The 23019-nt window shown below is 40.9% G+C and overlaps 1 protein-coding gene across 1 annotated transcript in view; it reads right to left on the bottom strand.

The window, feature by feature from the left end:
* LOC120559606 (phosphatidylinositol 3,4,5-trisphosphate-dependent Rac exchanger 1 protein-like) overlaps nucleotides 1-23019 on the bottom strand; it is a 78380-nt gene that overhangs the window by 5982 nt on the left and 49379 nt on the right. Inside the window, 15 exon segments of the mRNA XM_039801454.1 lie at nucleotides 566-851; nucleotides 2153-2363; nucleotides 3080-3241; nucleotides 3666-3841; nucleotides 4708-4846; nucleotides 6302-6441; nucleotides 8061-8146; nucleotides 8226-8374; nucleotides 10205-10297; nucleotides 13211-13356; nucleotides 17326-17398; nucleotides 17777-17852; nucleotides 20081-20130; nucleotides 20776-20879; nucleotides 22982-23019. The exon segment at nucleotides 22982-23019 is cut by the window's right edge and continues 63 nt beyond it. Coding sequence (XP_039657388.1) covers nucleotides 566-851; nucleotides 2153-2363; nucleotides 3080-3241; nucleotides 3666-3841; nucleotides 4708-4846; nucleotides 6302-6441; nucleotides 8061-8146; nucleotides 8226-8374; nucleotides 10205-10297; nucleotides 13211-13356; nucleotides 17326-17398; nucleotides 17777-17852; nucleotides 20081-20130; nucleotides 20776-20879; nucleotides 22982-23019 — 1929 coding nt within the window.

The raw sequence follows: 23019 nt of genomic DNA, 5'->3' as shown, positions 1-23019 counted from the left end.
TATTTGTATTATAATACACTGTGCACAGACACCTTCACAATCAGCCACATTGTCACACCCCTTCCTCGGCACAGACACACAATATGTGTCTCTTTCTCTTGATGTTATCCTGGCCTCACTCCCTGTTCCTGTACTGGGCCAAGCCCATAAATATTTTGGGCCTGAAGAATGTTCCTTTTGTAAATCCTCAGCTTTAAACAAGGCAAAGGGCAGACAGACAAAGAGAGGCTGACGAACAGCCTCGGGAGGCTGGCGTGGGGATAAGAGCTCCTAGCTTTTTATGCAGTGATCTCTAAATGTCACTGAGAAGGCAACGAAAACAGTCTACTCACATATAAACACCAGTGGAATGCCAATATTTGATAACAGAACCAACTGTTGGAGCTGAACACATCTTTCTGAATGGATATGAGTAAACACTTTTCTTTTTATTTGGTAGATGACATGGGGGTAGAGATAAAATATTTATAAGAAATGGCAACAAAGAAATGCCATTTAAAAGGTAAAACGTATTCCTACGTGAGGATCAAATTATTCAGTTGCACACATTAACTGTAACACTTACACATCGATCTGAGCGACATACTGCCTCATCTCCCTTACAGCAACATCCAGGCGGCTGTACAAGTGAATGTAGGAGTCCTGGGTCTCTGTGTCTTCCTGTTTGAGCAGGAAGCTCAAACCGCCATCTCCGTGGCCACCACGCAGACTGTCCATCAACCCCTCGCCTCCATCCATGGTCACCTCCCTGCTGCAGTCTGCCTCGTCCCCTTCCAGGCCAGAGCAGTTCCAGGAAGGAGCTCCCATGCTGGTCAAACAATGCTGGGTGTGGGACATGGGGTTCAGTTGTGCTACAGGACAGGATAGAGAGGAGCGGAGAATAAACAACATGTTTGCAGTGGGCAAATGAAACAGACTTTACTCTCTGACTATGATATCTACCCCAGATGTTCGAACTCCTATGAAGTAACACTCTTGTCTGTTCTCCATTTAGACAAGATGAAAAACAACTTCTGAAAGGGCACTTATGCAACTGATATGCGCAGTGAGAGCAGGATGCAAAACTGTTTACTTGGGTCGAATGCCAAGCTAAACTGCAATAACCTGAGGCATCCGAAAACTGCAGACAGATTAAGTACTTGCAAATTAAGTCAGGGTGTGTACTATTAGTACAGAGTGAACATAACGATTAAATAGAGAAGCCCTTATACTGTACATTTATGTACATTCCACACATTCCTTTAAAATCCAGGGTATGGTGCTGGAAGAGGAAATTTTGTATCACTTCAGGTAATAAGCCTTGTAAATTTAGTTTCTGATTGCAACGCTAAAGACTAGCCACTGTCACTAAAGAAAACAATGTCTCCATTGCCGCTGGCTGGTTGAGCTGGCAGAACGCACACTGAAAAGCACCAGAGTGGAACATTTCGTCAGTCCAACTGCTAGGCAGATGTCTGACTTGCAGCTGGTGCTGAGAGGAAAGTCGAGGACAAGGTCTCCTGGACAGCAATGCTAACTGTACTGTATTTTTATCTTTGCTGATAGAGTTCAGCAGTCCAAGCCTCAAGACTCTTGATTAATATTAAGCTGTTTCATGATAAAGTCGGGCCATATAAACAGAACTGTTCTTTCTGTATCTTTGGATAAGGGATTTGCCCTCTTCTTGAAATTCTTTGTCAACATTACAATCCATTTCCACTCAAATCTCTCACTCTCTCTTTCTTTCCCTCCCCTTTGACCTCAGCAGCAGCAGTAGCATTGAGTAAATGGCACAACTTCCTACACTGCCTCGAGGCACCATCTTTGCTGACATCATTCATTCACTTCTCATGTCAATAACATGGGTATGGCCTGTGGCTAATGGATTCTTAATGGCAAACCACTCATCTAATTTACTATTGGAATTCTTGTTGAGACCACATGGCTACTGTGGGAGGCTGGGGTTGACATTCCCATCTCTGTGCCGTGGGATTTACAGGGTTATGAAGGCTAATTAGTCAAAATGATCACTGAGTTGGTGTTAAGTGGGTTAAGCTATGTTACCGTAAAGGGGATGATCTCAGTGAAGCTTAGTTTAAGCAGTGGAATTGTGACAGAGATGTTCAAATCTTATAAGATAGATGTGTGTGTACTGTATGTGTGTCCTCTCTACCTTGGTCAGGATCCAGGCCATACATGGAGTTCTTGCGCCCAAAGCGGATACTGAAAGTCCTGCCAGCAGTGGTAGTGCTCTTTGGGTAAGAGACCTGCATGAAGTTGATGTGGCAGTTGGTGGGAACAAAGTCCATGCAGCCCAGTGGGTGAGGGTGACCGCCGGCCTGTCTGAAGGAGGGCCACGCCTTGTTCCTCAGCTCCAGGGCAAACTTGGTGAAAAAGGGGACATAGACTTAGTTAAGTGAAAGCACAAGCTGCATGACTGACAGCTCTAATGTCTGTAGTGTGTGTTTATAATAAGATGATTTTTCACCACCAAGGTAAAACATGGTCACTGGAGCACGGAGACATAATGGTAGACAAAATAACTGGATGTTATACTTCTTGTATGTGCAGGATGGATAACATCCAGTATTAAGCACTGAAGACTGAAATAGAACAATAGTTACAGACGTAGTTATGGTTCTTGCTGTCTTGAGTAAAAAAAATTTAAGGCTATTTACATCAAATTTCTTATTAGGTGTCATATTTTACAAGTGAATATAGATGAGCTGTATTTGGTCATGAGGTGGTATATTTGAAAATATTTGTGAGTGTGCCGTTGTGAGGTTAACAGACACACAGTTACAGAAGAAAGGCAGTGTTCGAACTATTTTCACATCTCACCGAAAAGCCTCTCTTAAGCCTCCCAAAACTTTAAAAAGCATGGCTGTAAGTAATATACTGACAATAAAAGAGATAATACATCTTTTTTGGTATAAATGTGAGTGACGATTTTAAGTTACCTGACTTTTACTTCAGTGAATTGTTGCGCTTGTGTTTTTAAGTTAATATCAATGACTTGGGGACATTTCTGAGCATAACAATTGGATGCGATAGTCTAACGTCTGTGTGTTAAAGAGAGTGTAGAAGTGTGTCTTAGTACCTGCTGATAGCTGCTGATACGCCGTCGGATACTCTCCAACTTGGTGTCACAGATCTGTCTGAACTCGTACTGAGGCATGGTAACGACTCGGTCACTCTGGGAGATCAGTTGGCTGCAATTGCGAACAAAGAGGCTGTCATCGCCAGAAAATGCCTCCAGGATCTGTAGAGACAAGAAACATTGGTAAGGACAGATCACTCATAAAATAGAAGTTTAGATTTTTCATTTAGTTGATTAAAATCAGAGTAAAAATAGCATTCCTAGCAGCAGCAAGTGTGTTTTATATCTAACTTAACATTCAGCTTTCCAATACTAACAACCGAAACCACCAGTGAGGCCAAAAAAAAGATCCTGTCATAATAGTGCAAGTTGAACAAATATCAGTGACCCACAAACTGGTGAACGGCCAACTTCTATGATATGAGATGTGAAATTTCGGTAGCTGAGAACATGTAAGCTGTTTTAACAACTGTTAGGGTTAGGGTTAGGGTTAATAATTAAAAGTGGCATTATATAAAGTATGACTTATACCCCTGTGCTGCATTTTTCAAGGTAATTAAACTTCATCTAATTTTCACATAACTACCTTAGCAGTAAGGCTGAAGCAGCCTTTGGGTTCCACCATCTTCTCCAGGACGTGGCTCTTGATGCCGGCAGTGCTGACATATTCATAGACTACGCCATGCTCCAGATGGACGTTATCTACCGTCATACTAACCAGAGGCAACCCATCAGAGAGGGAAAGGGTGCCCAGCCGGTGGTCTGTGGAGCACAATTGTCACTTGTCAGTATATAAGCTTTGCTTGTATTTAGAAGTCAATCTATGTATTTAAGTCAAACATGTAAAATGAAGAATGGATTTGATATATGCCATTTAAAAGTCCAGTGTCCAGAAAACAAAAAATAAAGATTTCAGGTGTTTTTCCAGAGGTAGAGTCTGTGTTTTGGCACACCTAAGATACAAAAAAAGTTGCTTGTATAACAAAACCTCCAAAGCTTTTGAAGGACAAATAATTATATTATAAATCAATTTAGTAATGACATAAGTCAAGGTACACAGTGTACTGCACATCTGTCAAGTGTACTTACCCTGCCAGCACTGTAAGAAAGATTGGTCATTTATTGTATATACACTGACACAGTGTTACTAGATTACATCCTATAACTACTGCCTGTATATAGCATGTGCATGTGTGATTTTTAAACTGAGGATTTTCCATATCCAGGGCAAAATAACCTACTGCTGGAGCCACCTCTTACTAACACAGTGACTATAACCAAATACAGAGGTCATCTGAAAATAGCATTTTAGGTGGACCATAATGTTTGTGGCAGCAAGATATTTTTATAACATCAAGTCTGCAACTGATCTACACAGACACACAAAGCAGTCAAAGTTTATATTAAAGCACACTCCCAAGTAACACTAATCCTGTTCCAAATGCATTTTTCTGACTGATGGGCCAGAAATGAAACTCGCTGCTCTTAACTGTCTGCATTACATATGCTATTGGTACAAAAAATATAAAATGAATAGCATTGTGATACTTGAATGATTCAGCATTGACTCCTTAAAACTCTGCACAAAAAAAGACAATTTCAGAGGATGAAACATAAACATGTTTTACCTGTTCCATTGGTGCCGTTCTCCTCGTGGTCAGAACCATTCTCCATTGGATAAGGACTGAAAGGGCTCTCCTTCTCACCTGCACCTCTTTCTCTTTGGAGCTCTTCCACATCCTCAAATGTACGATACACCCACTGACACTGAAGGAAACATGAAGTATTACTATAATGTGAGAAAAAAAAACATTATTGGATTTAAAATGAGGAGATGAGCCAAGGAGTAGTGAGCGAGAACTGAGGTATAGGTGAGATAAAGGGAGAAAGCATGGAAGAGAAAGAAAGAGGAACCTTGTTATTTAACTGACATTTAGCTATGCTCAAGTACCGATGTGCTTTATTTTAAAAATCAAAGCTGTAGATGTGGCTGCACTTTATACACAGAATTTGAAGGAAAGAATCTAAAGCGTTTCTACATGGCCTGTGGACATTGACACTTTTCACCTGATGAGGTAATCAGGGCTGATTGCATTACACCAAACTTGGCAGTGCAGTCAGCCACATCAACAACATCCTTGCAATTTATTCTGCTGTCAAATGAACCAGCAAACATTTACTAGAACAATCCAAAATAAGGCGGCTCAGCTGAGCCTGTTCAAGGGGATTTGCCAGAAGAGTAGGCCAGGCTAAATAAAACAAAACAATGTGCTTTATACAGAAAGGAGGACATCCTACTCTGACTGCAGCCCTGTGAAATACTGCCTGGAGCCATACCCTGTTGCTGTAGTGATGTCCGAACAACCAGACATAGGTTTTGCAGTTTAAACGTTAGCTTTGTAGTATGGAGTGTAAATACTATTATCCATTTATGACCCAAAAAAAGAAATCTCTGCTGTCTCTAAAACAGAATTTAACCAAAAAAATCTTGGCAGAAGGAATGGATACAAATTCTGTCGAAATAGGTTGTTTATTTGTTGCTTTGGGCTACTTTTTCTCTCCGGGAAGGATTGTATCTTGAGCTGAAAAATGTTCAACCCTCACTACAAGTGGCCTGCGGCGACAAAGCGTCCGCCAGAAATTTATGCTTGAGATCACTAGGCCACCCACTGTTGGAGCCAAGAATGTTGCTGAAATGAAGAAACATGTTGTATGACACCGCTTTGGTATCCTACAGAGATGAAGATTTAAAAGAGCAAGTGTGCTGCATGGTCAGGAAAAATCCTTGAGGTTTTGAATACATTTATTTTATTTTCAATAGGTAAGTGTAGCTCTAACTAATGCTAATGCGGTTTTATGTACCGTCTCAGAGCAGGAATGTCTGGGTCACTGGGGTTCTCCATTCTGTTAGCTCGTCAAATGTGAATTTAGTAAGCTGTTCCACATAGTTAAACGACCTGATAAATTAACTTCCAGACCTACAACTGATACTAATCATGCTCGTGGCATTATTTAGTTTGTAGAATAAATGATGATCTCGGGGAGTGCTGTGGTACAGTGAGAGCGATAACAGCGCATGCAAGGACTCCAAACACTCACTGGACACCACGACAGGAAAAGATTGTATTTCTTTTCAAACACTCTTAATACATTACACTACAAAATCTGCTGCAGATGAAGAATTAAATGTGTGTTAGTGTTTGTTTTCATGTGTCCCCTCACCGCTTGGGGAGGCTCCTGGTGTGTGCGCTGCCCGGTGAAGTGCTCCAGGACCTCCTGGTAGTCACTGCGGTTGACGTTGTTGCCGTTGACCTTAAGGATGACCTGGCCGGGCTGAAGACCCGCCCCCACCGCCTCCCAGCCTGCAGTGTGTCAAAACAGGATCAGAGGTCAAAGGTCACAAGGTGATATAAGTACAGTGAAACTGTACACACGTAAAAGTGAATTTTCATATCTAGGAAAAAAATCTTGTTGCCTTCTTGGCAAGGACACCCTTGTAAAAGAGATATTGAATCTCAATGGGAATATTCCTGGTTAAATGAAGGTTTAATAAAATAAAATTTTATATGGAGTCTTATTTTGGACTCAATTCCCATGTGTACATAACCTCGCCCATCTTGCTCCTCCAGGAGAAGAGAAAATTACTCAGCTCAATGCCCCAACACGCTGTCCCAAGCAACTAATGGCTTTACAGCCTGGAAGTTCAATCAACACCTCCATCATCTTCCTCTCCGACCTAAAAATACCAGCGCTGGCATCACTCCCACCCATGGTGCCAGCAATTACCTAACTCTGGGGCTACTTGACCCATGCATTGATATCACACAGGGGAACTTATTTAGGAACAGAACAAAAACAACAACTGGAGACTCTGAATATCAGCTGGAAAAAAATGCTCCTGATATACCAGCAGAGAGACAGAAGTAATACAAGACACTAGGAAAGAGCGAAAAGGAGGAGAGTGGAGAGGGAGGGGAAAGGAGAGAAATGGGGAGAACTGAGAGGGACAGAAAGCGGAGAAGTCCCACTGCCATAATAAAGCAAAGTAAAATCATGTGATCATGAGATCACATTCCTTGGTTGCACCAACCGGCAGCTTGTCTCCTCGCTGTTTTTGTGTGTGTCTTCTCCTACTCCTGTCTGTTTACACATTTGGATTCATTTCTTATTCAACTTGTCATAAATCTCCTATGTTTCTATTTCTAGTCAGTAGGTGCTACAAACATCTGGTCAGGAGGTTGTAAAGACAGAGCAGGAGGAATGACAAGGGAGAACAAACGTGTGGAGTTACTTTTCAGTAACCTATTACACTTTTAGCTCTGATCACAGAGCAATGTTTGTGTGCGCACATGTGTGCGTGTGTTTTAAAAGTAGAGTTTAGTCTATTAGGGGTTTGAACCCTGTCAGCAGGCTGTCTGGCTGACAGGTGGCCATAAAAACCTAATAGAGGCTCACTAAAAGCAGAAAGTAACAGGTGGTTAGGGGCTAGAGTTACCTCATCTTTCCCTCAAATTCACCCAGAATGATGTGTCTTTCTGACACAGTAAACACTTTCAAAGCATTTACTGGCACAGATCCTGCAATAACAAGGCCTATAAATCTACTCACAGATATCCAGTGGTGGGGTCATAACCAAAATATATGTCTATTGTAACTTCAAGCAATATTAATTTAATTACATCTTCCTGGGAGCTGTGAACTCAGACTACTTTTTCATTACACATACAGTACCTTATGGTATCCTTTTACCTTTAAACACTATATTGTATACAATGTCTTTGCTTGTGACTGATTACATCTAATGTTAAACTATTTTACAATTTTTCACCTCTCTTACTATGTAAGTTTAGCAAACGAAGACCACAACTAATTATGAGAAAGTTTAGTTTGGGTGATAAGAAAGGAGCTTCTTCTTTATTGGTAGTTATTGGTAGCTTTATCATTATCAAAGTATGATGAATGAATTAAGTTAATCACTCACCTTTCCTGACAGCGTGGACATGAGGAGGGGCAGAGCCACAGAGTCTGAAGGAGAGGCTGTCTGGGTTGTCAGGGATCCTCACAATCCTGGATGAGAAAAGACCAGTAAGACCAGTGTGCCCTATATGTGTGTATACGCGTCACAGTGTTATGTGTGGTTCCTCACTCCTTGGCCTTGGTGGCGACCAGCAGCCGCAGGGAGCGTCGTATGCAGAAGGCTTGGCCGATCATGGTTTCCACCTCGGAGAAGGGCCTGAGGAACAGCAGGTCCTCGTTGATGGTGTAGATCTTCCTGCCCACCTGCAGGCCAGCCATCTGGATGGACAGACGCACAGACAGGAGACAGAATGCGGTTATTTTTAGGTTGCAGCTTGTTATAGCTCCCTGAAAAGGCTCCATTTGCACATGAAGAGTTTCAGGTGGGGACCACATTCATGAATTATTTCTCTAGTGCCACAGTGAGACCTAAACTGTGTGCAGCATTAGGCTTAAATAAAAATATGATTTAAGTTATTATCTAACTGGCAGTAATAGTGTGTATTACCCTGTTCAGTATATGTACCTCCAAGGAGCATGACAGAGAAAATCAGTGTGTACTGCTCAATATTTCCACAGCCTGTTCAGTCTTGTCATGTATTTTCCAGCATATGAATAGGCTTTTTTGTGAAAGGAGTGCATATCAAGATTGGCTACTAGATCTGATTAAGCTGTATGATATTTAGACATGGGTTGCCTGCCTGCTGCCTGTTTTTGCAGGTAATTACAGATTAAAAGGTTACCACAGTTGTGTGCACGTTAATACAGAGATACACTTAATTTCCATTTTTTTTATAATGTGACCACATTTCTGGCCACACTAGTGGTGGTTTGAGTTATCAGATCTTGCAAACTAAAATACAATCTAATCAATCACAATGCATGTAAGTACAAGGAAATGTCATAACTGCACACACAAACATCCTCAGCTTTGCACAGTCAGCTTCTGAAATCACATACACAGCACCACAGCCTGTTACACGTCACTGCATGCAGCCATCTTGCACATCTTCAGTCATGTTATGCGAATAATGCTGTCTCTGTGTGAGTCCAGTGTCCTGGGCACAGATCCGGAGGGGTGGCCTTGGCTGAGCCGGGCCCTAACTCTGGATAATGGCCCAGGATGGGTGAAGAAACAACTGGGAGGAGCCACAGCCATCAGAATGTGGAAAGATGTATGTGTATGTACTGTATGTGTGTGATTATACAGCACGGGTGCCTGTCTGCACATGACTTTCTATATTAGTATCATATAGTGAAAGAGCTCTGTGTGCGAGTGTGTCTCTCAGCCCTTTTCAGAGCCCCATGGGAATCAGCTGAGCCTCATTCACAGTGCTGGCACAAGGGCTGTGTCTCAACTAGCAATCCTGTTATTGTGGGGAATGAATGAGGGACATGGGGGATGAATAACAGAGTAAGAGGGGGAGAGAGAAATGGAGAAAGGGTGTAAGAGGGAGCAGAAGAGTAAAGGTTTATGGGTTTAAGATTGTTTAAATGACTTAGGGAAGAGCAATGTGGGAAATTCGTAAAATAACAGAAGGTTATTTTGGAGGAAAACTGAACCACAGGGAGAGAGAAATATGGTAAAATGTAATTTTGGTCAGGAGCAAAGAAAGGGTTTTCCCATCTCTGGACCTGTGGGGGGAAAAAAGATTCCACAAACAACCAGGGCATCATCCTGTGTTTTCAAGTTGGAAGATGCTGGAAAGATTAGTATTAGTACGCAGGTTTGGTTGCTGGTCAGATTTGCCGTAAGTCACCTATCACCTGTCCAAAAAGAGTTGGCTGTCATAAAGCAAAGGTGAAATCACAGGAAAAGTAAGGAAAATAGTCTTTCATTCATGTTTTAAATGTTTTATCACAACATTATCTGCATTTTAAAATCCCTCTGGATGAATAAAATGGTGTGTGCGCGTGTTTTGTTTGGGCCGGTGATGTCTAATGGCTTTACAGCCAATCAGAACAAAGTCCTTCCAAAGCGAAACAGAGGCAGACGGACAGCAGCGTCAAAACAGTAGACAGCCATTACCTACCGGAACTAATGCCCTGGGGCGGGAAAGAGATACAGCGTGTGTTATTGTGTATGTGTGTGCATGGGTTGGCCATTACCTCAGCATGTGAGCCCCTGGTGACAGATTTCACCACAATGCTCTTGTTTTTCTCCTCAATCTCAAAGCCGTAGTCTTCTTCCTCAGGGTGAATCTAGCACGCACAGAGAAAATCACATAATTACTCCCACATTTACACGGGTGACTTCATTGGTTTAGCATCACAAGTGAGCAAGTAGCAAAATAACTGTCATGCCATACAGTACAGTATATATTCATTTTGCACACCCAGATCTTGTCTTTTGTACATCTCGTACACCTCTCTTAATCAGAAGTCAACTGCATGCCATTGCTGTAAAAGGTAATTTGTTCGTATTTGCTGCATTTACTGGGAGTTTGATGCTTCGTGTTAAAAATGTGATATATGGCACTTTTTCGGGGTTTCCGTATATGCAAACTTTTGCGATCTGTGATTTACAATGTGTGTCCAGTGTCTTGCTTCTGATGATTTTGGATCCATTTTATTTCTATGGTTCTCAGCCTCTCATATTCTACTCCCCATTGGGGTGAGGCTTAGTTAAACGCTGTCATCACCAAACACATTAGCCAGCTTCCATTAGGTAGGCCATCTTCCTGCTGCATGGCCCTGATAAGATGGGGATCTCATCTCTGCATGTTACATCAGAGGAGATGGCTGAGGTAAATAAAGAGTTCCTGCACTTCACTTCAATAATAATAGCCACGAGGGAGGATTAGTTCTGCTAATCAAGGAAAAAAGCCTTTTCCACTTCTTGTGGAAGGCCAGATAGCGTGCCCACTTCCCACTCGGATATGAAAAAGGATGCTAGTGATGCTTCTAGGTTTCCTCAAATAGAATGGACTTAACTAAACACTTTCAGTTTCAGCCTCTGGAAACCACTGTCACTGTCACTTGACACAAAACTAGTTTTCAGACTCTGTGTTATTAAATAAGGGAACAAAGCAGCCTGTTAGTAAAAAGACTGGAATGGCATGAAAGGTCCTATCTAGCAAGCCATTTTAATAGAACAATCAGTAAAGAGGGGACAAATTCAAACTGGGCTAACTAGCACTCCCTAGTTTCACCTCTGTGCACCAAAATAAAATCTTCAGTGTACAGTTTGTCTAACTGCAACAATCAACTGCAGTCACCTCTCATGGTTCAATCTCTTGTCTCAGCAGCAACACAAAAGGGACTTCATCCCATGCAGTACAGTTGATTTCCAAAAGACAAGACTCATTAAGATGCAAACTGAACAGAGCAAATTCAAAAGTGTGTATTGTCATCAAAGCAGTCCCTGCTCCCGTGGGGACAAGGGCAGGGGAGGGGGGGTGGGGTTCTGCGTGTATGATGTTAATCAAATCTAGCTGTGGAGATCACACACACACACACACACACACACACACACACACACACACACACACACACACACACACACACACACACACACACACACACACACACACACACACACACACACACATCAGTTCAATTAGCTATATAGTACAATATGGTTCTGTTATATCATCACTGTCTTTGCAACACACACATACAATATCTTGCATGTGTGTATGCATATATTTGCATGAAAGAGTGACACATATCCAGATAAATGTGGATAGATAAAAAAAAAAAAGCAGCTTGCTCTCTTTGTTTTTGATCCATTGTCTCCCATCCTAGATAAGGGTTTTTCTCAGGTAACACTCTCTAGAGCGGATACTGCTGGTATCACACGTAGTGAATTAAAAGATCTTTGTGCAGTATTTAGTGTGCTTGGTTCAGTGAAACCCTTCAACATTATTATAATTATTAGCATTTTTTCTCTACAAAAAGAAACAAAATGACAATGTGAGCCTGGCATTTTGGACGGAATGTGACAATAGGCTTCTGTGTAACAATTAGGGGTGTAACGATACACGTATTCGTATTGAACCGTTCGGTACGAGGCTTTCGATTAGGTGCATTATAAACCCAATGATTCGTTGGACTAATCCTATTTCATTTAGAATAAAAATAGCTTACATTGTGTGAAATATAATGCTATCAGTGCCGCTGCACAAAACAAGGCAGCCCAAACGACGCAACAGGCAACGTGCTGTCTGCCCCTCCCACTCCCAAAGAAAAACACTCTACTCCAGTCAGGCATGCTACGCTTGCAATATGGCTAGTAATGTTAATGCGACTATTAATTGGAAGATCCTCCAATAACCAACAGGTCTGGCGTTTGGAGCCACTTTGGTTTCCCTGTAAGTTATGAAGGTGATGGCAAGAGAGTGGTGGATAAAAAAACAACGGTATGTCGCATCTGCTACACGAGAATAGGCTACACCAGTGGGAAGACTACAAACATGTCAACTCATTTACGCTGACATCACCTCAGTGTGTGAATAACTGGAACTAGACGAAAACAAAAAGCAACACACACGCTACAAACTATCCCCACAGCATTTAAGCAGCAATTTCCAACTGATTCAAACATCACTGCAGCGATTGGTACATTTAAAGCCGCGGATATGAGACCCTACTCTGTAGTGGAAAAAGCAGGTTTTACGAAAATGGTTAAAAGTAATTGAGCCATGTTACACTATTCCTTCACAAGCCCATTTCAGCCAGACCGTAATTCCTGCTTTGTACAAAAAAAACAAAAGCCCAAATAGAGAACCAATTGTCCGAAGCACCAGCTGTTACTCTGACAGCAGACGGCTGGACGTCAAGTGCTACACAAAGCTACCTGACTGTAACATGTATATTTTTTCATAAGGAGCTGTTTTTGTTTAAGAAGACACCCCAAAAGATGGGTTAAGTAGAGCTCTGTCATTGTTCAAAGTAAAAAAAAAAAATCATACTTTATGATTTATGATATGATAAATTTGTAAAAATCAAGTAAATTTCTCTGGCATTTCTTTTTTTTTTGCTGTATTGAAAACGTACCGAACCGTGACACCACTGTCTCGTATCGAACCAAACCATGAATGTTGTTAACCGTTACACCCCTAGTAAGAATGTGTGGAATTGCAGGTTTTTATGTGCCCTTGTGTTCCAGCCTACCACCAGGGACTTTGCCAAGATGTTTTCGATGAGTTTGAAGTCATTGCGCTGGAGCTGCTTGCTCTTGGTGCTGGTTCCCTCAATTTCCTCGTCCGCATAGAAACGGAAGAACTGGGACTCATCTTTGAACTCGCTCTTCTCCAGGACTGAGGAGGAAAAACACACACGCCATATAATCAGAAAGAAATAATGACTCAAATAGCAATAGGGTACATCTCAGTTAAAAGTTGCTGAAAGTGGTGCTAATGAAAGGGCAAAAAAAAACATCCAGTGTTGCTTGTCCATTAATAATCCAAACTTTGTTTGCACTCATACTGGCTAAATTGATGGTCTTGTTGCAAAATTGGCCTTCACTTGCAAAACTGACCTTGTAAATGTTAAGTGTGTTTGCAACTTCAAAGACCTGTGGAGATATGAATGTTTGCCCAAGAAGTTGCCACTTAATGTGTGTACATCTTCACACAAACAAGCTAACGGTTAATTAGCTAATTAGCTCATGATGCAAGTAGGAACATCTGGAGCCAAACCACATCTGGGACGCAGCCAGCACAGAGCAGGGCTAGGAAGGATTCTCCAGAGGACACAAGAAACACACACAGCCGTGTGTCTAAATATGTTTTGAAATCCCATTGTTGGGCTGAGCCTCACTCCAACACATGGGGTCTAACAGGTGAGGACCACATTACGGATGCTTCTTCAGTAACAGCAGTTTTTGAGCTTGAACCAAAACACACTACATTAACCCTACTGTAGATCTGTTTTAATGTGTGTCTGATAAAAAGCTAAGCCACTGAAATAAGGCCCTTGGTTACAGTATGTGAGCAGGCAACAACAATTTTCTTGAATGAAATATTCTCTTCTTTTTTTTAATCATTTTAACTGTGATTGTTACTTTCTGTGAAACACTGAATTGAAGTGGTAAACATAACGCTCTTCCACAATAATTCTCCTGTCAGTTTTCATGTGTGTCAAAAGACAAACACCGGACACTGCTGCAACAGGTGCAGTTACACAAATACAGCTGCATTTGGTGGTACTCAGGAAGGGCTGTGGGTATTGTTTATCCTGATGTGTGGTGAGAGAAAAGGATATGTCACTAAAATGACAGTGACAGTGTCATGCTCACATTTGGTGATGATGTTGGAGGCAGATTGTTGGTGTAAAATATCCATCTTGTTTTGTCACATAGGAATTGGCATTTGGCCCCAAATCGTCTTATCATAGGTATATGAATCTCTAAGGCCACTGTAAAATGGGGCTTGAACAGTCAACACAAAGAACCAAAGGTACCCAGCTGTTGAGAGATTTGGCGAGCATCTGGCACCCTTGGGTGAACAAAAGCCTTCACAAACTGATTACACACACACGCCAGCCACACCCACTCACACTGGCCTTACGCAAACTCAAACGAAGCCTGAACGTTAGTAATTTCCTTTGAGTCACGGAGGCTGAAGTCATATAATAACTTAACACCACTTATTCTACTGGAGGGAGTGCTACTCCGGAAACTGTCAGACCCTAATAACACACACACACACACACACACACACACACACACACACACACACACACACACACACACACACACACACACACACACACACACACACACACACACACACACACACACACACACACACACACACACACACACACACACACAGTTTCAAACAGACATGCTAAATCATCATTTAAATGCTAATAACAGCTGACAATGTCAAAAGGGTCGGGAAAAATGTGCACTTTTTTTAATTATATAATTAAACTATATAGGCATGACATTAAATATGATGCACTGAAGCAACTATATGGGCAATTATGAATTGAATGGTCTTTCAGTATCTTCTCTACGAAACAAATTTCAAACAACAATCTAAAAGCTGCATTTCAGACTGATCTGAGTGCAGTGGCAACTTTAACCAGGGGTTTAAAATCATTTAACCTCAATGACCATCAAATAGACACACCTTCACTAAATGTATCCCCACAAGACACATTTAGTCCCTGAGGGGAACATTGAAAGATTAATCATTTTCACTGGTTCAGTATTGATTTACATTTCAGAATATTGTGGTGGAAGGAAAATCTGTGGTTAAAAAAAAACATTACTCACTGTTACATCCATTATTGGCATTCTATAGTTAATACTGTCAAATGATTAATTACTGATATTTTGGCATAGGAGCAATTCAACCCTGCTGTATAACAGGACTAATGGAGGATTCATGGAAAATGTGCCCTATATGTTAAAGGTGCTCTAAGCGATGTCACGCGTTTTTTAGGCTACAACATTTTTTTGTCACATACAGCAAACATCCGCTAGCTGCCTGTCCCCTGAACACACTGTAAAAAAATAAAAAATAAATTAAAAAAATGCGGTCTCCGTAGACAGCCCAGGCTCCACAAACGGCAACAAAAACAAACTGTGCCAACCTGCACCACGAAACATAAACAGTGTTCAGGCCAATAGGCCTTTTTCACGGCACACATGTTGACATGTCATAGTAGGAAAAGCACAGGTGTATTCAAAACCATTAATGATGGCTGCATTCCACTTAGGAGAGGCGCTGGTATTGTACATGCTGACTCACTGAAATAACTTACTGGGACACTTGATGGCATTGAGCCATCGTTAAGGTTATCAATTTTGGTTGTGCTTTTCCTACTATGACAAGTCAAAATGTCTGCTGTGAAAAAGGTCCATAACCGACAAGAAGGATTTGGGGGTGGGGGTTGGGGGGTTAGTGCGGGAAGAGAGGGGGACGGGATGAGGAGGAGGGAGGGCCAAGCTAGCCTCGTTTGATTTGAAAATACTTTGAACGTCAACAAGAAGTGACATCACCCAACATCGCTTAGAGCACCTTTAAGTTGCCTGAAGGGCAAAATGCAACAGGTGTTCACGACAGACGTGTAGATGAAGGATGTAAGCAGGTAAGGACAGACGAAAGGCAAATTAACTGTTATCGGTTATCAGTGTTCCTCCCACCAGTAAGGAGCCTTGTAACCTCATATCAAGTACAACCAGACAGACAGACAGACAGACATAAAAAGACTTGAAAGACAAGGACAGAAAAAAAAATGGAAAAAGAAGAGTTCAAGAGGTACCAGGTGAAAAGCAGCAGATGTGCTGACTAAAAGGACTAAAACAAGTGACTTCAGGAGAGGTGAGGAGTGCAGACAGGCTGAGAAGAGAGGTTGTGACCCTGAAGAAAGGCAAAGGAGAGGGAGAGAACAGGTGACACCTTCCAACAGATGGTAGAGGGAGGCAGATATATATGTGAGTGCCAATCAGGCAAGCTAAAAGTAAAGGGAAAGCCACTATATGACTGCCTGGGAGTGGATATGTTTGTGTTTAAATGAGAGTGAAATACAGATGCTTGAGAAGAGATTTGTATGCTTTAAATCATGTGTACATTTAAGCCTCGGTATTGTTTACATTCTAATGCATCACTTGTACTAAGTGTTGTACAATAAGCAGCTTGTTAAATGGTACCTGTCTGCTAGTGTAACCTATTAATGTAATTCACTACTAGGAGGACTGTTACTTCTTCAGCATTCCAGCACTAAGTACACATCATACACTTGGCCAATGAAGAGGAGTGATTCAATCTTAAGCAACGGTCATGGTTCAGTGGACTGACCCAGACAGCCATATAGCTAAGCCAAACAGCTCTGGTTAGGGTACACTGCTAATTCTGTTTACGTTCAACATGCTGGGATAGAACCAAAGCCGCTCCACTACAATGTGGTCAGTGAGGTTACCAAGACTTGGCTAGACCAGGTATGCAAATTTACCATGCCCTTTTTTCAACCTATGACGGCATGATAGAGGAGAGGCTAATATTACGTGTAGAGAGAAGGACTGACTGGTGTAGGGGCGCAAATGCACAATGAGGGAATGATCAAGTCACACAACAACAGTGTGAATGGGCTGTTGCAAAAGAGAGCAATGTAAATAATTAGAGACATCTCCACACCATGCATGTGTTATGGAGCTCCTTTTATCTTATGCAGAATAGATGATCTAAGTGAAGTGAAGTCAAAATCCTAGTCAATTTGAGGGGTCTTTACCTGTCCTTCATGCATGTGTGTGTGAGACAGAGAATTTAACTGACCGTGGTGCATGAAGCCATTGTTGCAGAGCCCCACACCCAGCGTCACGGCGTCCTCTCGGGTCGAGCAGTCTCCCTGGGAAACCAAATCAATGACGCACACAGTCGGTCAGTTACAATGCCTGTTTACACCTTCTCATACACGGCAGGCTGCAGCACCGCTGGCCTGAGTTATCTATGTGTTTGTTGCAGTAAAGATGGTGATTTGTGAGCCAGTAAGCATTCATAAATATGTATAAAACAAAGACAATGAGAGATTGGAAACTGATTCTACATGTCCTTGGTTGTGCTCTTCAAGATCATTGATTGAAATTCAATTCAAGTCTATAATTAAACAGTACAATGACACAAAAAAAGACAGAAATGACAGTTATCATTTTATACACCCTTGGCGCCTTGTTTAGTATTATATGTATTTGGATTAAATGAAAGTATAATAAGACAATGCTTTTACCTGCAAAAGTAGCCAGTCAACCAGTTTGCTGGCAGGCACCACAGATTTAAAGGTTTTCAGATGGTGGTCTCTGTCCCTAAAGAAGCAAAAAATGTATTCATAAAATGTATTTTAACAGTACAACACAGGTGGCATGAAAGAAAAACACAGTTCACAGCCTGTAGATTTACATATACAGTAACATGTGTTTAATAGATAACAAAACCCAAAACCTCTCTGTGGTTAACAGCATCAACAGCGAACAGTGTCTGTTGTGTTTGTTATGTTGCATTTCTTGAGTAACAGACAAAAGACAATGTCGTCTCTATTTAGAGTCAAAGAAAGTAAAAAATATATAAATTTCTGTTCTTGCCATGACAACATCCATATCATGAGAATTATATATTTGCAGGTATAGTACTACATGTGCTCCATGTGTTCCAGACAGTCGTTCTATAGTTTTCTAAATCCTGCAAGAATTAATAATTTTATTATTTGAGCTGTTTTTTGTGAGATTACATGAACAACCACTGTGGACCAATCTGCTCAACATTTAACCATGTGAAACAGGAAACGCTAGAGAGGAAGTGTGGTTAGTTGTGTGACTCGACGGGTGTATCAGAGCCTATCAAATGAACGGTATAGTTGCTTTAACATCTCAATGTTGTGAGTAAGACATAGGGTGTGTCTGGACCACCCATATTGCAAACTGCCACATTCATAATGAAAGCCAAATCAAAATAACAGTTAAGTGTATATGTGGACAAGAAGTGTGCTGATTGATACTGCAGACAATGCCCTGAAACAACAAAAAAGTGTGCTGTTCTAGACATAATTTGCTGAGCAATGGTTTGCTGTATCAGGGAGGGCATCCTCCTCTACAGCATAAGACATCTGTGACATCAATCAAGATTGATTTCATTAGGTTTATATCGGTTTTATCATATGTTATGTCATGTGCATTTGAGTGTTATGAAACCAGCGGGTGCTTTGTCACTCAGAGTTAAATAAAACAGAGGCACTGTTTATTTATGATTTATAAAATGCAATACATCCATCACTCAAACGTTATATTTAATGGCTGCTACTTACAATGCCAATTTAGTGATGGATTAAAAAAGCAAGGCTATATTACATAATATCCTGCTGGCAAGCAGAGGGATTGCCTTTGTATGTTAATAGGATTTGTCCCCGGACCAAAAGCTCTTTGTTTGCACCGATGGCAGCCCCGGGCACTTCAACCAGCGGGTGAGTGATGTAGGGAGAGATAGAGGGGTGATGGAGGAAGAGTATGAAGGGAGGGGCTGTTCCAGATACAGAAAATGTGTGTGTGTGTGTGTGTGTGTGTGTGTGTGTGTGTGTCAGAGGGAAACGATGTGCGTTTCCTGTGCTTCTATTTACATTTGTACTTCTATTCTGACTCTTAGACCAGAAGAAAAACATTTTGGTAAAGTTGAGATCATTCTTCCACTTCCCACCGACCAAGTTCAGTTTCAGTGTTACAATTTCAATTTCTTTTAAGTTAACTCTAAGACATAGTTTTAGGTCTTGGGCCAATATTTACAATAATTATTATTGAATTATAATAAGACTTAGTTTAAATCAACAATTAAGGACTAATGGACAACTGCATTTGTTTATCAACATATGGGGTGTGTAACATTCAGGGGATGGAGTTTGTATATGTATATACTGTATACAGTAAAGTTTATATTTCTATAGTATGTGTACTGCGTTATGTAATGTATTGCAAGTAAAAACGTTTGTGTGTGAGAGAGAGAGAGAGAGAGAGAGAGAGAGAGAGAGAGAGAGAGAGAGAGAGAGAGAGAGCGCATGAAGAAGAAATAAAAAGTGATTTATCAGGGTTGAAAAAGTGTTTGCTGTCATCATTTGGACTATCACTTAACTCATGTAAGTATATACAGTATATAGTTACTAACATACATTCAGCAAACCCATAACACTGTAAAGATAACAGACAAATGCTCATAACATGTAGCTCTCCTTAATCTTTTAACAGGTACCCCATATAAACCTCCAGTCATGAAACCTGGCATCCTCTACCTTAACTGAATCTTATACATAAGAACCTACAGCAGCTCCAGCCTGGCTGGGAGTCCAAGTTGGAGAGGAAAGGGAGGTTTGAGGGCTCTCATTCCTGGCAGCACTACTGTTAGTTCAGTCATTACAGAAAGGGGTGACGTGGGCCGAATGCGAACCCTTCATGAATATGCATTCATGCACCTGGAGAGCGGGAACATTAGCATATGGAAGGAAAGCAGGAGAGGAGGAGAGAGGAGAGAGGAGAGAAGGGCAGGTACTTACTTGATAACAGGCGTGTGGAGGCTGTGAAGGCGGCAGTACAGCCGGACGCCCTAAAAAGGGAAGAAAAATGGAGGCGCTGAGTCATAGAACATACACACCTTGGGTAAGCAAGTACAAGCATGGCCAAGAGAATTAACTGTTGACTGTGAAAAGAGTTACCCCAAGGCTATCGTTTTAAGATAGAAGTTTCAAAATCATAGTCAAAGAATGGGATCTGAGACACAGGTAGGCCAACATAACCAATTGTTATGTCAGTTTTTTTTTTTATTTAGATTCTGACTGAGTTTTCTATGAGAATGGGATTCGTGCCTCCAGAGTATGAACGTTTGCATAAACTGTTGATATGTTGAACAAATGTAAACAATAATAGAATTCTTTAGACACTTTGGATACAGACAATACAGAATTTGGCAAATTTGAGCAAAGGTGCACTCGTTCCATTTTTGAATCATTCTAAAATCAATTCATTTGTACAATGATTTATAAGACTTAATATGAAACGCTTATATGCAATTTTCAAATGCAGCTTGTGCAGCCACTTATCTCTATTTCCTTGTAATTTACTGAATGTAAATCTGATGGATATTTACAATTTTATAATGACTATTGTCCTTGTAAAAAGGGCTATTCCTTTTTGTTTTTTACATTACCTATCAAACACCAATGATGATATCCTGATGTAGAATTCTAGTTACCTTAGACATGATGTCCTCCATCTCACTGCGGGCCTTGTAGGTACCATCGTCGTAGCGGAATCGGTACAACACCTGCTCGTTCTTGAACTGGTGCTTGTCCGACACTGAAATATCACCACAATGAGATAATGTCACCTCAGCTGGGGTTCATAATCTATCAACCTTAAGTATGCAATTTCTCCTTTCTTACATTTTGTTTTTATTTCAAAAAGCATTACGTTAACAGTGTAGGTTGTAGGTATCAGCGCTACTGCAAGTAGATACATATATCAGTGTCCATACTGTATGTACGGAGAACAAGGGATTTGCAGTGCGTTGAAATTTAATTTGCCTCTTCCACTCTTAACTGTGGAATAATTACGGAAAATAAAAACTGTGCTTTGAGATATTCTAGTCTTCCAAAAATGTCTAAATTGTCTCAAAAAAGATAAGAACATTGATTTTCCTACTTATTGTCACATTTAAATGGCTAGCATGTCTATAATGTCCACATGTATTTAGACATCAATTGTATTGAGTATTGAGTCCACTTCTTAAGAAACTTTGCACAGTAAGGTGAACAAAAGGCAGTCATAACTTTGTCTGGGCCTTTTCAAACATGCAAGTTTCATAATGTCGGGAGTATAGCTAAGCATTGGGTTTCCAATGTATTTTGTTCCCAACTTTTTTTTTTTTTTTACAAATTTCATTTGTAGAAGGAATTGGGGTAAGGGAAGAGGCGAGAAGCAAGATGTTTGCGGGAAACTCTGCAGTTGTAAATTCTGTCTGTGTTGGGTAAGCCATGAGATTCAAATATTTAACATAGCAGACAGCTGCCAATTCCAATAACATCTACATACTCGCATTAATAAAACAAAACATTTTTTTGTATCTATACTTAATCCAATAAAGAAAATTGAAAATGACTAATACATATGTACATACACAAACAGATGCATGTTGGAGAAGCAAAGAGGGAAATCTGCCAAAACAGAGGCAGTTTGGTTCTACCACAACAAGTTGGCATGGGCTCAAAAAATCTACTGGTTTTCTCAGTCTAGACTTAAAATGTCCTCATAAAACCAAAGGCACCACACAATCAGCCATTGTAAAGTGTCAAATGTGAAATTTAAAGCACATAAAATGATAGCTGAATTATTATGGGGGCAAAGGAGATGTCAAAATGACAAACATTCAAGTATGAACTGGTTTGATTTAGTGGCTCAAACATGCACAGCTGATTGGATAAAGTTTGCATTACATACTTTAAAATGCATGTGGTTGACAGTCTCTCTTTTTATGTGTCTCTTCACTTAACTAATGCGTGACTCAGAAAGGGTAGATGGACAGCTTCAATTTGCCACTCTGTCACATTACTTCTCTCTGTTGGATTTCTTTTCACCGACTAACTGATGACACCTACACTTTGCCTGCAGGGCCTGAGCCTCTACGGTTTGCCCACAAAGCCTCATTGCTACCCCACAGAGCCCTGCATGTTATCATTGTACCTCTCTGTGGTCGTAGGCTAGTGTGAGGGAAGATTTCAGAGTTTTTTCCACAGGTATTAAGGAATGTGAAGGTTGGATCTCAGCAAATTTCCCTGAGAGGGTGGTGTGTATACATTGTGACAGTGGTTTGCACTTACTATGTATAAAAGCCCCTTCAGCAACACTCTGGACAACTGTGTTCATACATTATGCATAGCTGTTTGTGTGTGTGTGTGTGTGTGTGCGCGCGCGCGCGTGCGTGCGTGCGTGCGTGCGTGCGTGCGTGCGTGCGTGTGTGTGTGTGTGTGTCATCCCTTAATGCATAATTCAAGTTGGTGGTCCTGTGAATGTCACACTCAAGACAAAATCAGAGAAGGGGAAATAATGTAAGACACATTTCCAGAATTATTATTACCAAACATTGCCTTTGGATCATGTTGGTTTCTACCCTAAAATTGTGTGCTCCAACAGGAAGTGGGTGGGACAAATTCATAACATGAATGAGTCAAACAATTACAGAAGAAGAATGTGAATCAGAGAAAACGAGAAGCAGTAAAACAAGGACAAGATATGACTAAAAAAACAAAAGAAAACATGAAAAGGGGAGCTACAAAAAGCATCAATATGAGTCAAAAGTATAAAGGAACAGAAGATGGGAGAGGTTTAACTAAAATAAACTCAAAATCAGACAGAGATCAAGGAAAGGAGAGAGAGAAATAAAGGATTTTGTTTTGTCTCACCATGGTGAATGATGCCATTTTCCAGCAAGGCCTGTCCC

Source organism: Perca fluviatilis, chromosome 5 (assembly GCF_010015445.1).
Source record: "Perca fluviatilis chromosome 5, GENO_Pfluv_1.0, whole genome shotgun sequence".
NCBI lineage: Eukaryota > Metazoa > Chordata > Actinopteri > Perciformes > Percidae > Perca > Perca fluviatilis.
This window is presented reverse-complemented; position numbering and strand designations above follow the sequence as displayed.